Here is a 16,638-nt window from a genome sequence, read left to right as displayed (position 1 = left end):
TAGTAAAATCAATAAAGCATCTTAGTTACATTATTATCGAAGGGGCTAATTGGGATTATGCAGTAAAGTCATGGGAGAAACTGTATGCACATGGCAATGCTGGTTTCTTGTACAGACAATACTTAGCCATCAGGGTAAGAAACAAACAAACTTAACAAGCCTATACAAATCATTTATTGCTAGTTAAAAATGATTTCCCAATGAAAGATATGGCTCATTCTTTTTCACTTTAGGGTACCTCATTAACTTGCTTCTTGTCCAAATGAAATACTTGACCAGAGCTGGTGGAAGCAATCTCTTCATACACCTTATATCCCACGTGGCTTCTGTCATCACAGTCTCCAGTGAGCACAAACACTACCTGCAAGGTTAGATTACAGCAAGTAGTGCTTAGAATGCAGTATTTTATAACTCAGATAGAGTAGCATGTTTCTATCAACCTGTCAATATTGCTAGGATGTGATCTGTTTGCATAAAATTGCAAGAAACAGTTAGCTTAAGCTCAACACACACCATACAATCTTGGTTGTACAGATTTACCAAATCTATGTAGTATAAGGGCCAACAGATTAAAAATACCTTGAATGATTGATTGGATAAGCTCTTATACTACATGAAAGTGGTAAGATTGAACAACCCAGATTGTATGGTGTGTGTTGAGCCTTAAGGGAGATATACCGAGAGATAGTGTTAAATTAAGCTTTTTCTCCAAGCACGAATAAAGTTGCTACATACGTAGCCAAACATTTAGGATTGTTTTGTTGTGACTTCAAGATAGACCCACCGTGGCCACAGGAGACCACGCTCGGCATCTTGTACTGCCCTAAGAATGGCCTCTAGTCCTAATACTTACTCATAGACAGGTAGAAAGGTCAACTAACCTTCACCATCTACATGTTTACAGAGTAATACTCTTGACCTAATTGAATGATTAAACACTGAAATGGACACCTCAAGCATCTCTAAGGTGATGTGATCAATGTCACCTTGTGATACTGCTTTTTAATTCCCTTCGTCCCAATTGTCAAACTGCAATTTCATTTCAGGAACAACTAGCATAAGTACATGAAATGTGTTAGTATGTATATATAATACAGACTGTAAAAAAAAAGGGAAGACTTTGACTTAATTTGTGTTGTTTAAGTGTTCCCTTTAATATATATATATATATATATAGTGTATGGTATGTATGTATGTATGTATATATATATATATATATATATATATATATATATATATATATATATATGCTGTATATATACTGTTGTGACATATGGATGCTTTTAAACATTGCTGTTATACCTGTCTACTTTAATGGATGTCATAATAACTATGTTTTACATATACTGCACTGGTAATTGCTGTGGGTCTGATAAAACCCTCCCCTTGTTTCTCCCTCTGTTAGTAAATGTCGGGATAGTCACATTGAACAATTCACTAAGGGAGCAGCTCCCCTGGTGTATTGTTCATTGTGATTAGAAAAATAGTGTAGAAGAATTATACCATATACTGGGACATTTGTGTGACATTTTCTTTTATATTAACCTACAGAATACCTTACCTGAGACTGCTTCTGTTGTATGAGTTGCAGCACATCATTGGCGAGTTGGTAGTCCTTTGATCTGGCATCAGTAAATACATAAATAAAAGATCCTGGCAGAGATATTTCTAAGGCAATTTTAATAGCGCCAACACTCATCTCAGGGCAGTCTCCTCCTCCCTTAAAAAGAAAATGTTAGTGAACATAGATATAGATATGTATGGTATTGGAATGTGTCTTAAGATTGAAAACACTGAATCTGAGTTACTATTTTAAAATTAAGTGATTTTTAAGTGATCACAGATGGGGTGAAAATCACTTCATTCATTTGGTGAACATTTATTTCTAAACAATATTGGAACAAGCCTGTTCTATTTCATACTGAACACAAAGTCAGTTTTGGCCTCAACAGCTATTTGTGTGTTTACATGTGTATTGTATGTTACAGTATGTATACTGTAAATATATTAGCCTGACAACACAGCTGTGTATGCCTGATACATTGTATGATGTAATATGCAACGATTTATCGTTATTTTATAAATCTGAAACTATGCCAGATCTCTAACTAAAGCTCAGTAATGCTTATTGTTGTGTGACTTATAAAGCAGAAAACCGAGAGCCCAATATAGTGTAGTATGTATTGGATAAAGGGAGTCATTATGAATCGTAAGTATTATACTTACAAACCAGGGTTACCGCCAAGGCAACCACTGTAAAGGCAGGTGGGGAGTTTAAGCCTGTCCCCACTTAGGACTAATATGTCGCTCTCTGCGCATAGAAGAAAAAGGGTGTAACACCCCTCCACCTGGGGTGGATATCTTAATCTGTAGAGAAGTACAGAGGCGCCAAAAGGATAAAATTCGCTAAAAACGTTTAAAACGTTCGGTAGGCGGTGGTGGACCAACCAACCCAAAACAGACTCAATGCTGTAAATTGAAGTAGAAACTATTTATTCACATACTCCTGGAAACAATAGTCAACGTGTTTCACGGGCATAGTCCCGCTTCCTCAGGCAACAAAACAACAGGAGAATCACACAGCTAAGGGTCCAATGTGAGCTTGGCACCTCTGTCAATGTTGTGTGACTTAAATCATTTAGACGTTTTATTGCCAGATTAATCTCATTTGATGGTCTTAATATGTAGCAGTATTATTATTATTATTATTATTATTATTTATAGAGCACCAACATATTTGGTAGCGCTCTACAACATGCAAAACATACAACAATGTAGTGCATAGATACATGACATGAGCAGTTCAGCATACAATGCGATCAGGACAACCAGTGAAACAAGTACAGATACATACAACTGATGTGCACTTTGAATAACATCACCAATAATGATAGTTGTTCATTTGATAAATTGCACGGAAACTGGAAAAAAAAGGGTTGAGGTCATGCAGTAGCATGATTGTTAATGCCAGGGTATATTCCTTTGAAGCTGTTTTCAAATCTGCTATAAACTCATCTTTGAAAAACATCAAAGGGTAAACTGTATCATTCCTACATATAGCAAAAGTTGACGTTCAACTAAAAATAGCATCTTATAAAATATTGATATCAATATGAATGTATAGACACTTTGCATAGTTGCCTATGACTGGATCAGTAAACAGCTGTGTGTCTAGGGGTTGCCTGTTCAGACACATACAATTAGCAGGGATGAACATTGAGGAGAATTCTATAATATAAGCCCTACTCCAAAAATAAGCCTTAATTAAAGTTTATTAAAAATATGAATTTAAATTGTGTCCATGCAGCTATGGAGATACATGATGTCACAAAAGTGACATCAACTGGCAATAGTTACATAGTTATTTTGGTTGAAAAAAGACATACGTCCATCGAGTTCAACCAAAAAACTAAGTACAACACCAGCTTGCTCCCTCACTTATCCCTGTTGATCCAGAGGAAGGCGAAAACCCCTTACAAGGCATGGTCCAACCCAAGTAACTATGTAACTAAGATGGCAATCAGTTAAAATTGCCATCTTTGTTTATAGAATGCAGCAATTCAGATAGACCCTTAACCAAGGAAAGCAGACTAAACGAATTACACCCAAAAGACCCCACATGACCCAAAACAATAAGGGTTGGCAAGTGCTGGGCTCTCTGTAAATGTAGATTGTTGTACATGGAAAAACAAAATCGAGTCACAAGAAATTCTTGGTGAAATCCAGGGTTTGGAGAGTTATAATGATGTTCTAGAATGTGATGGCATAACTATATTTGAATAAATGTTGATTTTTTTGGTTCAAGAATAAATGTAGATTGTTGTTTATGGAAAAAATAAGACATCAACCGAAAATAAGCCCTAATGCATATTTTGTAGCAAAAATGAATGTAAGACACTGTCTTATTTTTGGGGAAATGCAGTATACCAGGAATCTTGAGAACGGGGCTAATCTCTGAAATGCCATTCTCCAGGTATTTATGTCTTTACACCTTCACATGGAAGAGCTTTAACATGTGGACTTTCCTATATTTGTTTATTTATCTATATGGGTTGTTAACAAGATTAAATACATTTTTGGACTTTGAAGATGGAGCAGGTCATTCTGGATATATGATAACTGTGTGCAATTCAGAGGCAAAAGGAAACTCACATGTAAGGGAATCTCTTAAAACATGCAACTGAATGAGGCTTTTCATTCCATTGAATTAAGCACATCAGCAGTGGTTACTTGGTTTGTTGTACATAGACATGCAAGGGCAATCCACATATTTGCCTCTTTTCCGTCTTGAGCCTTTATTTAATTCACTTTTCTCATAAGTTTTCACCTAGGAGATAATTTTTAATATTTTCTTTAAACTAACTTTTCAGCACCCTGCAATTGAAAAAGTACCAAAAAGTAGGTAAAAGTACTGTCAAAATTATTCTGAATATTTTCTCGCTTGCTGGTGGTTTACAAGCCATTTAATGATAAGGTATAAAAATGTAATCTAGGAGAAAACTTATGAGAAAAAGTGAATTGAATTAGACTTTTAAAGATAATCTACCACCCAGACTTTTATTTTACCTTAGATTGTTTTTAATAAATGTAACATTTTACTGACCTGTACATAGAGTTCTTTAAGTTCTTTCTGGAATATTTCTGGATCTGTTGTGATGGTTACAGGACCAATTTCTGTAACACAGTTAATTAAAGAAGTATTATTTGTCTTCTCTTCTGAATTCAAGCACAATTCAAGCCATTTTTAAAAAATCTGGTTAAAGTGGGTAAAGCTTACAACATCTGAACGTTTTTTTTTATTGTGATCAGTTTCCAGCTTGGAAGAATGTGTTTTTTTGTGGAAGCAGGCAGATCCTTCTCAACACGGGGAGAGACAGCAATCAAACACTCACATGTTTTTCTCATTCTACCTAAAAATCAGTTTTGACTGGAATTCTACTTTAAAGATGTTTATATTATTTAAAAAATAAAACCTGATTATATTTATAGTGAAGCTTTATTTTTGTTGAGGAAAATTACCTCTGTTCAGACCAGCTGTTCACATTTTCCAGTTTATCAGATTTAGATGCCTGCTATGTTTTACTGTATGCATCCAAACAGTAACTATGGAAAAACATTAATAACAATATACACCAAATGGGGGGTTAAGCCAGCTAAAAGCCAGCTATATGCACGCAATCTATTCCAGTTTCATTAGCAAAGAAATAATGCATGTTGTTCTCTTTAAATTGCACAAACTCACATCAGTAACCTTCAGTATACCACATGAGAACTGTGAAAACAAAAATGTGTACTTCCTGCTGTGTAAATAGAAAGTAAATAATGATTCACAATCATGTTTAATTGCCAAGTACAGAGAGTTTGTACATGGAATTATTGTTGGCACAGATAAGCTCAGTATTAGAACAAGAAAGAAAAAAAAAATAATACAGTGGTGTGGTGGGTTGGGATGCTAGATGGTGGGGTGGCTAGGATGAGCAGCTGTATGGCTTGGGGTAAGAAGGAGTTGCTGTATCTGGTGGTCTTGGTGAGTAAGGACCTGTGGTCCCAATAGGGGAAGACTGGGAAACCGGTTTACTGACAGCCATGGGGTGCAGTCTGGAGGAGTAGAGAAGGGACAGAGCTACTTGTAAGTGGCTCTGTCACTTACAAGTGATTTAACTTTTATGAGCTTATTTCCCAAATCGATCTATAACGCTTACATCTGAGGAAAGCACAGTGGTTTGTTCATGCTGGATCCACACACCTCTGTACATTGCCCAATGCTCATCTCATCCCAGTAAGCAAGAGATAGATGCATGTTCATTCTGATGATTCCGCTTCCTTTAACATCCACCACACATATGCTAATCTAATGTTCTCCCTCAGTAACTTCCAGATAAGAGCCATATAGCTTGGCAAAAAATGAGGAAAGATGTGAGTTTCCTATCAACATGCACAGTTTACTGGTTAATTCAATTAAGCTGTTGTCTTTGTGCTTTACAATTTCATAAAAAAATAAATGAAAAAATGTTTAATATGTTTATTTAAATTAGCCTACCGAATGTCCCTACACTGTACACTCCTAATTGCTGTTGCAGTGGGTGTGGTTGGGTGAGAGTACTCATGTCTTGATACTATTTAGCCCAGACAGTGTTCATCACCAGGCTTTCCTCTCTCCCATTCTGGGAGCAGAAAACTCGAGGCTTGGAGATAGAGCTGGTTGGGACATGTGATTGCATCACCTATTCCAGCCATAGTGACAGTAAGCAGGAGTGTACAGAGCAGAAAGTCTAATAATTTACTTGCGGGGAGCCTATTACTGAGGGTCCTGTCTGATACTAGGGGTCTGTCATGGGGTCTGGTCTTTCAATAGGACAAGGTGCCTAACAAATATGTTATGTGGGAGAAATGTCTACATAATTTTGTAATTTTAAGGACATGTGCCTATTTGTGTTTGTTTGGGGGGATGGGGGGGGGGGGGTGATGTAGTGCTGTTGAAATGTTTTAGGTTTGGGGGGGTTTTGGTGGGAGGGAGATGTTGCCTGTGTATGCCAACCTTTTTATTTTTCTATACGCCACTGTACAACTGACTGAGTACCACACCTCTTATTGATCATCATGCCTCAATTCAAGTTGGACAGACTAATTAAAAAATATATTATATCAAATATCTATCTATCTATATATCTATCTATATACACACACACTTGCCATGTGCATTATTTCTTCTACCTACACCACTGGTTCTGGGGAACTTTTCCAGCTGATCAATAATAATGACACACAACATTTCTGAGAGTCTATTCTAAACCAAAGTCAAAGGCTAGCAAGCTGTGGAAGCTTTAATTGTTTTGTATCCATAAACAAATACCACCAGAGTACATACAAGATTGAATTACATGGTGGTGGATTGCTTACGCACTATTTCATGAAGAAAGCCAAAATAAATGGATATATAACACTTCCTACTGTGTTCTCTAAGTGAAGCATACATTCCCAAATTGATTTCAAAAGTACTACTTAGTTGGTTGTTTGGAATAAAAAGCACACACATTTTGGACTCCACAGATTGTTAACCAGTCTATACGCTACACATATACACATTAGCAAACAGGAAATGTCACAGGAATTACTAGACAACTCAAATATCCTACATAAATAATTACAGCCATGCTTTAATATGAATCCACACTATACAGAGGAAAAAAGTTGAGGGCTTATGTACAGTAATATATAACTATGGTAATTTATCAGTGTATTAATACATTTAAAATATGTTTTAGGCATTTTATGACAAATGGTAGTAATCCAGGCAAGTAAACAGCAGGCAACCACCTTTTCTGAATTTTCTTTACAACTGCAGTAATTTTATTTTTTCTGTCTATATGTTTGATCTGAGATACAGTCATCTAGCAGGTAATAATATAATATATATATATACTTTTCTTGGCTAGCACATTACAGGTTCAGTGCTGAAAACTCATTCGACCTTATCCAATCAACTCTTTCTCTTAAGTTTTCTTCCAGGAGATATTTTTTTTATTTTATCTAAAAGTAACTTTTCAGCACCTAGCAATTCAAAAGTATTAAAAAGTAGATAAACAAAGTAATATAGCAACATATTTTGAGTATTTTCTTGCATGCTAGGAGCTTTAAAAGTATTTTATTGGTAAGGTTTGAAAATATCTCCTCAACAGAAAAAGGAAAAAAGGATACAGGCCCTTGTCTTCTATTTGCTTGAGTATTTTCTTTGGGGTAAATAAAGATTACTATATTTGCGCAGTGAATATTCTCTCCTAAAGTGTTCAACGCTTCTTTGTTTTTGAGCAATTATTAGTCCAATAGGAGAAAGAGTCCACAGGTATAAACCCTAATAAGCTAAATATTGGCATATAGGGGAGTAAAATAAGACAAAGTATATAGTCTTTCAAGGTGAAGCAAGATGTGTGGGCATCACCTGCTATGTATTTGGCAAGCTAACTTCATCCTCCTTCCAAAGTGTGCCATCTACTACTGGTAGGCACAGCAGCTATTTGCCTCAAAATGTGTAAATGTTATAATTAATAAACCACACAAATCTTGTAATATTTCACTAGGTGTAACTTTCTAGCGATCCTCAGGGTTCTTTTATGGGACCCCATCATTATCTGCCTCTTGATTGTAGTCTGGCTCCTTTCATGCTAATTGCAAACTTTTATGTTGTGTCTTTCTGGCTCCTGTCCATTTGACTGTTGTCTTGTGAGGCTGTGGATGGCAGCACATTCCTTTGATCTCTTGTGATTAACTTACTTCCTGCTATCAGTTCTGCCTCTGTTCATATTCTTAGCTGGGTACAAAATGGCTTGTTAAAATAAACCATTTGTATTTCCTTCCATGGCTTGTCAAGCCACTTTTCCCGGCCTTAAGCGCCAGATGAATCTATAAATAGAGGTGGGGCTGTCTTCCAGAGCCATTGGCCATCTAATGAAACTACTGTAGAAAATGAGCAAATGAAGACTGCAATCAGCAAAGAGAGAAGTCTACAATCAACATAAAAGGAACCAGACGGCAATCAAGCAGCAGATCAAGATGGGGGTTCTAGAGAAGTGCCCCAAATACTTCTAGCAAATTATATGTAATAAAATAAACACTTATTATTATTACTTTTAATGTATTTATAAGGGGGCAGCATATTACCCAGTCCTGGAGAATAAATACATACAATGATACAATTATGGCAGATGTAACAAGGTTATACAACATAGAGCAAAGCTATACAAGGCAAACAGGGTACAAAATACATGATCATGCAATTTTGGGCTGGTTAGGTAGGCTCAGTAATACAAGTATGAGGTAGTCATAGGAAAGGAGCACGTAACTATGTTGAATACACTAGGTAAGGGAGGACCCTGCCAAAGGCTTACAATCAAAGGAGAAGGGAGATAGACACACAAGGTAGGGCTGCAGAATAAGTATTCAGTACAGAGTTACTTGTGGTGGAGGTGGTTAGGCTATCTTGAAGAGGTGGGTTTTGAGGGCTTGCTTCAGTGTGTTGAAGGAGGGAGCAAGTCTGATGGGAGGTGGAAGGGAGTTCCAGAGGGTGGGGGCAGCTCTCGAGAAATCCTGCAGGCGCACATGAAAGTGTGAAATGCGTGGGCAGTTAGGTATAGGTCATTGAAGGACTGGAGGGGCCTGGTATATAGCCACTAATTTGGTTTGACTCTAATACACTATTAACAGAGGTGTTAGGGGTCTTTATTAGTAGTCATTAGTCAAGGCAGGGGAGCTTACCTGATTGCTTCAGTTTTGTAGTGATTGGATAGCACCATAAACTCTTGCCCTTTATTACAGGGTGCTGCACACAGCTCACAAATCCACAATAGTCGGCAACATGCATAGCATGGAGTAGCTACATCACCTCTTCTGGCAAGGCACCACCACACTCTGTTAACCACCATATTAAGCTGGTAAGCAGAGTTGGAAAAACTGCCATACTTAGGCTCAACACACACCACACAATCTGGGTTGTTCAATCTTACCACTTTCATGTGGTATAAGAGCTTATCCAATCAATCATTCAAGGTATTTTTAATCTGTTGGCCCTTATACTACATAGATTTGGTAAATCTGTACAACCAAGATTGTATGGTGTGTGTTGAACTTAAAAGGTATTCCTTTTACTTGTTATAGCTAGTATAGCTGTTTATTTTACTCTCCATTGAGCTGAACATTTTCAGCACTTTGGATGCTGGGCTGTTGTAGCTGAGCAAAAATATTCATCAGGATGTAGCACATAACAAGAATTGCTTATACATAAAGATTTACCTCACAGGTCATATCATTTTATTCAACGAGGCAAGCAGTAAGCTGTGGTGGTAAACAGCAGTAATGTATGTGTAGGTCGCTGCAGCTTACTACAATGCTTCTGAATTAACTCCATACTGTAGTTGGAAAAGTACCAAAAGGTAGGTGAGAAAGTATTGTCAAAATCATTCTGATTATTTTCTTGCTTTCTGGTGGCTTAAAATGCATTTTATTGATACAGTGTGAAAATATCACCGGGGAGAAAAAGTGAATTGAATAAAGACTTTAGTAGACTAACATTCCGACATAATATTTAAGAGCTGCTGAATAATGATGTGAAAATTCCTAGCCTGGAGTGTTAATGTTAGTCTGCTTTGCTTCTATCCATGGAGGAAAATGACTCTGCATGATCCACTCTGCTTCTTAAAATATAAGCCTGGCTTGAGAAAAGTATGGATGTAGTGTAAGCAAATGTTTCAGCCTGGAGCTCTTATGGACTGAATACATTCTCAGCTGTGTGTTCTGGCATGGTCAGACTTGCAGCAGCTACATGGTCAGAAAGACAGAGAAACATAAAAAGCAAACGCTTAGGATGTTGGGCCTATTAACCTCCCTGGCTTTATGTTACTGCCAGGAAAAATGTGCAAAAAGCTGCCTTTTTTTACAACAAGAAAGGTTGTATATGTAACTAAACTAAACTAAATTAAGTAAATAAACGTTCATTACCTTATAAAGTGAATTAAGAATGTAAAGTATAATACAAAGTTACAGGAAAATAGGAATTTACTGCATAATGACATTTCCAGCCAATCAAGGATGGATTTATACTTTGTGTGCCCCTAGGCCAAGTATGTTGTGGTTCCCCTTCCATGTGCAGCAGCCCCCCTCCCATTTCATTTGCAGTCCCCTCTTCCATGTGTATCATCCATGTACTGTATACCTCTCTTTCATAAACAGCCACCTTGAGCATCAGTTTCCCTCTTTCATGTGTTGCTCCCTATTTTCAGCCCCCTCTTTCATATTTAGCAACCCCTTTTTCACATCCAGGTGCCCCATTGGAGTGCAGCCGCTCAAGTCCCGGACCTTTGTGGCCTTTCCAGAAATGCGGCCTTGCAGCCAATATGGTAGAAAAACAGTGCCCACCAGTACTGGTTTAAAGACTGTATGCCTTTATATCAACAGCTGGATGGCAACAAAACCTTGTCTTGAGCAATAATAGGGCTGCAGATTTTTCTTATTGAAAAGTAGTTTATGCATGCTAGTGTTAGAATTCAGTTCAAGTCCACTTTTGTGATTTGGGGGTCCTGAACCAAACATTATTAACATTAATGGAGTTGGAGTCACATGGACCCTGTGAACATATCCGACAAGAGCTCATCGGATATATTCTTGTGGCTGCAGTCTCCTCTGTATATGAGCACAGTTGTACTACACCTATGCCAGTACTCCAGTGCCTGCTCAGTAAGCTGAAGCTGCTTGCAGCCTTGTGTACCCACTGTGTACGAGCATCCATACTGTGTCTGGGTGAATATGCTCATGCCTATGCCGGAAGCCAGAGTCAGTCATGGCCTTGTGCAGCCACTGTGTACGAGCGTGACCATACTGTGCCTGCATGAGTACGCCCTTGCCTGTGCAGTAAGCCAAAGCTACTTATTCATGAGCAGCTCCATGCTACTGTACAGGTGTGGCCATACTCACGCAGGCAGCTGTGCTCATGCATGACGGGGAGCATGGCCGTGAACTAAAAGAGCACCACGGCCAGCAGCAGTGGGTTTGAGAAGTCTCTGAAGGATCCAGAGGCTTCAATTTTCATTTTTGTTTTCTGCCACCCGGGAGTTTTCTTTAAAGTTAGTATTTTCAGTAGCAGGAGTCTGTATCAGATTCAGCACATATGAAGCAGGTCCTTTTAAATAAGATCACACAAGCTCTATTACAGCATGGGCTAAATATTTCAATACAGCAAGTTTTTAGAACAGTAAAACATGTATTTTAACAACAGCAGTCAGCTTCAGTCTCATTAAATTGTGAGAGAGTTCTTAAATCTTAGTCCTACAGCACTCTGAGTACATTGGGGTTGATTTACAAAACTTATTTCATGAATGATAGCTTACCTATTTTTCACATACAGTATTCTCTAGTGCTTTCCAATCAAAAAAAATCATATATTACACTACTGGGACTGTACTGGTGAAATATTATTGTCACACTTTGCCCAGAGGGCCTAGGCAAAAAATGTACCAAAGAAAAATGATTACAAAGGTAACCTAAAATCTCATTGGTGGTGGGTGCTTGAATGTCTGCTACCCCCACTTGTGAGAGAACATGTCCTAGATGTGGACAGGAAGGCTTATGTATTGCAACACTGTGTGTGCTGCCACAATTAGTGCTCAAACGGTGGTAAGATAGTGTGGAGAACGAGGGTCTTTGCTGATCCCCCCCACTAGTAGATAAAATGGGGTGTAGCTATCTCCTCCCACCACACTCCACTCAGTTTGTATTGCTGCACATGAGTCAAAGAAAAGCCTGTATTGGTGTGATAGATATGGTTACCACAGTTTGCACGTTTGTGTGAACGTATGAGAGTACTGTGGTACAGGTAGTGATATCTATCACTGAATCATTATGACCCCATAGGGGACAACCATTCAGGTAAATGAGCCTTCACAGAAGGTATAGCTGGGGTACAAACAAGAAAGAAATATAAGGGTGCATAAGTATATATACAGTGAGTGCTGCTCAACAATTGTTTCACCCCTTAATCGGGGCTTCAACAGGTGAGGAGTAGTGCACAAATCATAATACAGTATACAGAATCCCCTCACCAACCAACAAAGATTCCTCCAGCATCAGCCCAAGTAGATATCACTACCTGTGATATCAAACGAAAAAGTCTTTTATTGTTCTTAATAAACCAGAAATACTTACCTGTACCTTTAAAGCGGTTTAAAACTCTGAAAAAATATTTAACAAAAATGGGTTTCCTTACTTTTTATAACCAATAAAATTATCATATTTGCTTTTGTGCACAAGTATTATGATTCATTTAGAAATTATAACTTCCCAAAGTTCAGTTTATTTACTTTGAAAGCTGCCGGTGCTTTTTATTTATAACTGTTGTAATTCTGTTGTAAATGCAGCCATCAGTGATTTCTGACCATGTTTCACTTCAGGACTCATTAGCATACGTTTCTGCACAGCCAGAGAATGTTTACTTAATTGTATCAAGTAAAGAATGTATACAGAAGATAAACTTATCACCAGTTCGGATGTGGGCTGTCGCTGCAGGAGAAAAAGTCAGTCCTGTGATGTAACCCTTTAAATGCTGTTTTACTAAAAAAAAACATTGTGCTAGTATATTATATGCTGTAAATAATCTTTTAGACTTTAGAGCAAAGAAGAAATACTGGGTTATATTCCACTTTAAAAAAAAAGTTCCCACGCCAATATCCTCGGAAAAAGTCCCACGCCAATATCCTCTATCTTGCGACCTTCTTGTTACATCTTGATTAAAGATCTCTGCCGGCTGCCACTACACATCGCCGCAACACCGCCAACAGCTCTTCTACGCTAAGTATAGCAGAGCTCAAAGCTTCTTTGAATTTGGCTCCAAGGCTCCTCATTGGTCTATTTACAGACCAATGGGGAGCCTTGGAGCCAAATTCAAAGATGCTTTAGCTTGGCTATACTAAGTATATCAGAGCTGCGTTGCTCTCTGTCCTCCGTGGCTCCTGGCTCCACTCTCCTCCCCACTCACCGCACTGATAGCGCCCACCTCGGCTGTCACCCTGGAGCACCCATAGCACATCATGGGTGCTCCAGGGTGACAGCATAGGTGGGCGCTATCGGTGTGGTGAGCAGGGAGGAGAGTGGAGCCGGGAGCCGCGGAGGACAGAGAGTGACAAATCAGAAAATTGCAAAATGGAAATCAGAACATGCCAAAATGGAAATCAGAACATGCCAAAATGAAAAACTAAATGCAAAACAAGACTTAAAGGGTGGCATAACAAATCCCATATTGTAAAACCTATTTGGAATTTGTAGGACCAGTAACCATAACTCCAGAGCGTCATCAGTGTCCAAGATTCCATGGGACTTTCCTTCACAAAAATAAGCTTGAAGGGGTACCCCCAGCTATAGTCAATACCCTTGTCTTGTAGCAATGCCATTACAGGTCGTAGTTGTCTTCATTTGGCAAGGGTAATTAGAAATATGTCATTGAGAATCAGGATGATATAAGCCTATTATTACTAGATATAAAGTACTTCTGCTGGGTAGTTAACCATTGCTAAGGCCTCGTTCACATCTGCTGCGCTGAAAAACGTGTTAAAGCGCATGGTAAAAAACGCATGCGCTTGTGCGCGCTTTAGTCCGCGTTTCTGTGCGTTGCGCTGCGCTTCTTTAAAGCACGTTTTGCTTACTGTAGCAGCAGCAGTTGTCAATAAAACTTTGTTTTTGTATGTAAATGTATTTTTTTCTCCAATTAGGGGTAAAAAACGCATGCGCTTCTATGCGCTTGTACGCGCTTCTATGCGCTAAAAAAGCGGACCCATTCACTTGCATTGCTGTGCGCTTTCCAGCTCAACGCACAGAAATGCCTGCAACACTACGTTTCTGTAACGCTGCTCAGCGCAGCGCATAGATGTGAACCAGCTACATTTAGTTACATGGAAAAATCAATACCTTGCTGAACGCACAGGGCAGTGCGCTGTGGAAAGCGCACAGAAACGGCCCTGATGTGAACGAGGCCTTAGCATGCATCTAGCATCACTTTTTTTTAGCAATAGAGCTTTTATGTTTCTTTAAATGTACTCATACAGTCATCAAATTTCAAGTTTGATTCCTTGCAGATTCATTACATCTGCTGGGAATCAATTCCTCTAAAATGTCCAATTGATTGAATTTAGGTCGATTTTGATCAAACATGTAAAGTATAGATTGGATATGATAGAACATCTAGGTTGATCAGGAGCAGGGCAGAGTGGTAGTCAACCGATAAGCGATATAATTTCTAACGCTGCAGTTCGACCGATTTTCCCTGCTGGAATCTATTGAAAATTGATGTGCTTGGTAGGAATCGATTCCTTTCAGAGAGGAATTGATCAATTTGCCACATCAAGTGGGAAAATTTGTGTCTATGTCTAGCTTTAGTCCCTTACAAAATTGGTTTTGGTTTTCCATGATTTAACTGAGTACTCTGTACATTTTCTAAATTAAGAGATTTAATGTTGTGGGTGATTTATGTTTGGTCAGGTCATGCACTGCATTTCTGCTGGATGATGATATTTTTTTGTGAGTTATTCAACATGATGCCATCCCGTTTATGTTGGTTGTTAATGTAACTAGGTGGCATAATGCTATTGAATGATACTGAACACATGCTGAAGTTATTATAGAATAAAAATAAGGTGTCAGCTGGCTTCCTATACTGTTATAGTTAGAAGCAAAACTATATTATAACGATTGTTATCCTTATGGAGCCTGGTATCTAACTGCTGAAAATGAATCCAAATTGTGTAAACACAATTAATCCTGGCTTATGGTCTAACATTTTAGATACAAGGCAGCATCCTACAATCTATATTCATGTATTTAATATCGCTTAGTTTGATCTTACAATAATTTGACTTGATTAACTAGAGAACCGGAATCTAGATTTCATTCATATAGGGCACGAGGAGAAACCAAATTCACAGCACCAACTATACAAAAAATTTCACAGCTGCCCCTGCACATAGTGACTGGCTAAATGCCAAGGTAGACATCATGGGAAAGGGGTGTGCCAAATCATTCCTTATTAATGAGCATGACCACCTCTCTGTAGTTTACAGATCAAACAAGCTGGCAGGTGAAGCAGGGGTGTCACCTGTTGTGGGTATGTGTGTAATTCACTGCATTTTGCATTACTCGAGAGACCTAGTTAATCATCAATACTTGCACACAAAGTAACTATTTAAGCCAGTAGTCTTTCAATTTATAGAATTTAAATTCTAACCCAGTAGACCTTATATCCATCAGGCATGTGTAAGCTACCATGTACAGGGGCGTAGTAATAGGGGTTGCAGAGGTTGTGACCACATCGGGGCCCTTGGGCCAGAGGGGCCCCGAAGGGCCCTCCCTCAACTACAGTATTAGCTCTCTATTGGTCCTGTGCTCATAATAATCACTTCTATAGATACTTTGAATAGTGGTAATCATTACCAAACTGTTCCCCATCCCCTTCTTGCATCTCAGACACTGTAGTTGCCTTTGGTAGGGTTTGGTGCGCCGTATCAATTGCTATGTATAGAGTACTTGGGGGGAGGGGGGCATGTAAAACTTGCATCGTGGCCCACAGCTCCTTAGCTACGCCACTGACCATGTAAAGCTTCTCATGACTTTTTTTTTAATAAAAATAAAGATCAATATGACATCTGCCTTTCATAAAAACAATGTTTTTAATAATGTATGATATTATTTTCTAACACACATTCGTGGTTCCTTAGCAAACCCGCAGATATTTTTACAACAACAGAACTTAAACTGGGTGTTATGTTAGAAAAACGTATTCCATTAACCCCTCAATATATGTAGCCAGTAACAGCTGACTGTGCTAATGACTGTCAGAAATGAGTTTGTACCACGTGTATCACTGACTTCCGTTAGGTAGCAGAAATCAAGGAGATCCCCACCCAATCCCTTTGACCCACATTTAAACATTGATGTAAAAGACAAAGGTATATTAGCTGCTCATGAAAAATATTTGCTTAGGCTCAATGTAGCATAATGGAACCTGTTTTCTGAAAATAGCATTGCAGTCAGAAGTTATTTAAACCATATTATACCACCATAGGGCAGATGGAAGTCTTTTTTTAAGTAGACTTTAAATACACAATG

At 38.4% G+C, this 16,638-nt stretch overlaps 1 protein-coding gene across 2 annotated transcripts in view; it reads right to left on the bottom strand.

Annotated features, from left to right (window-relative positions):
- Nucleotides 1–16,638, bottom strand: part of HMCN1 (hemicentin 1) — a 482,637-nt gene that overhangs the window by 416,819 nt on the left and 49,180 nt on the right. For both annotated transcript variants that reach the window (XM_068240141.1, XM_068240142.1), the window contains exons 2-4: nt 4,604–4,674; nt 1,562–1,720; nt 239–361 (exon numbers count right to left, since the gene is read on the bottom strand). In XM_068240141.1, coding sequence (XP_068096242.1) covers nt 239–361; nt 1,562–1,720; nt 4,604–4,674 — 353 coding nt within the window. The remainder of the gene's footprint in view (nt 1–238; nt 362–1,561; nt 1,721–4,603; nt 4,675–16,638) is intronic.

Source organism: Hyperolius riggenbachi, chromosome 6 (assembly GCF_040937935.1).
Source record: "Hyperolius riggenbachi isolate aHypRig1 chromosome 6, aHypRig1.pri, whole genome shotgun sequence".
Lineage (NCBI taxonomy): Eukaryota > Metazoa > Chordata > Amphibia > Anura > Hyperoliidae > Hyperolius > Hyperolius riggenbachi.
The sequence above is the reverse complement of the archived record's forward strand: the minus strand, read 5'-3'. Positions and strand labels throughout refer to the sequence as shown.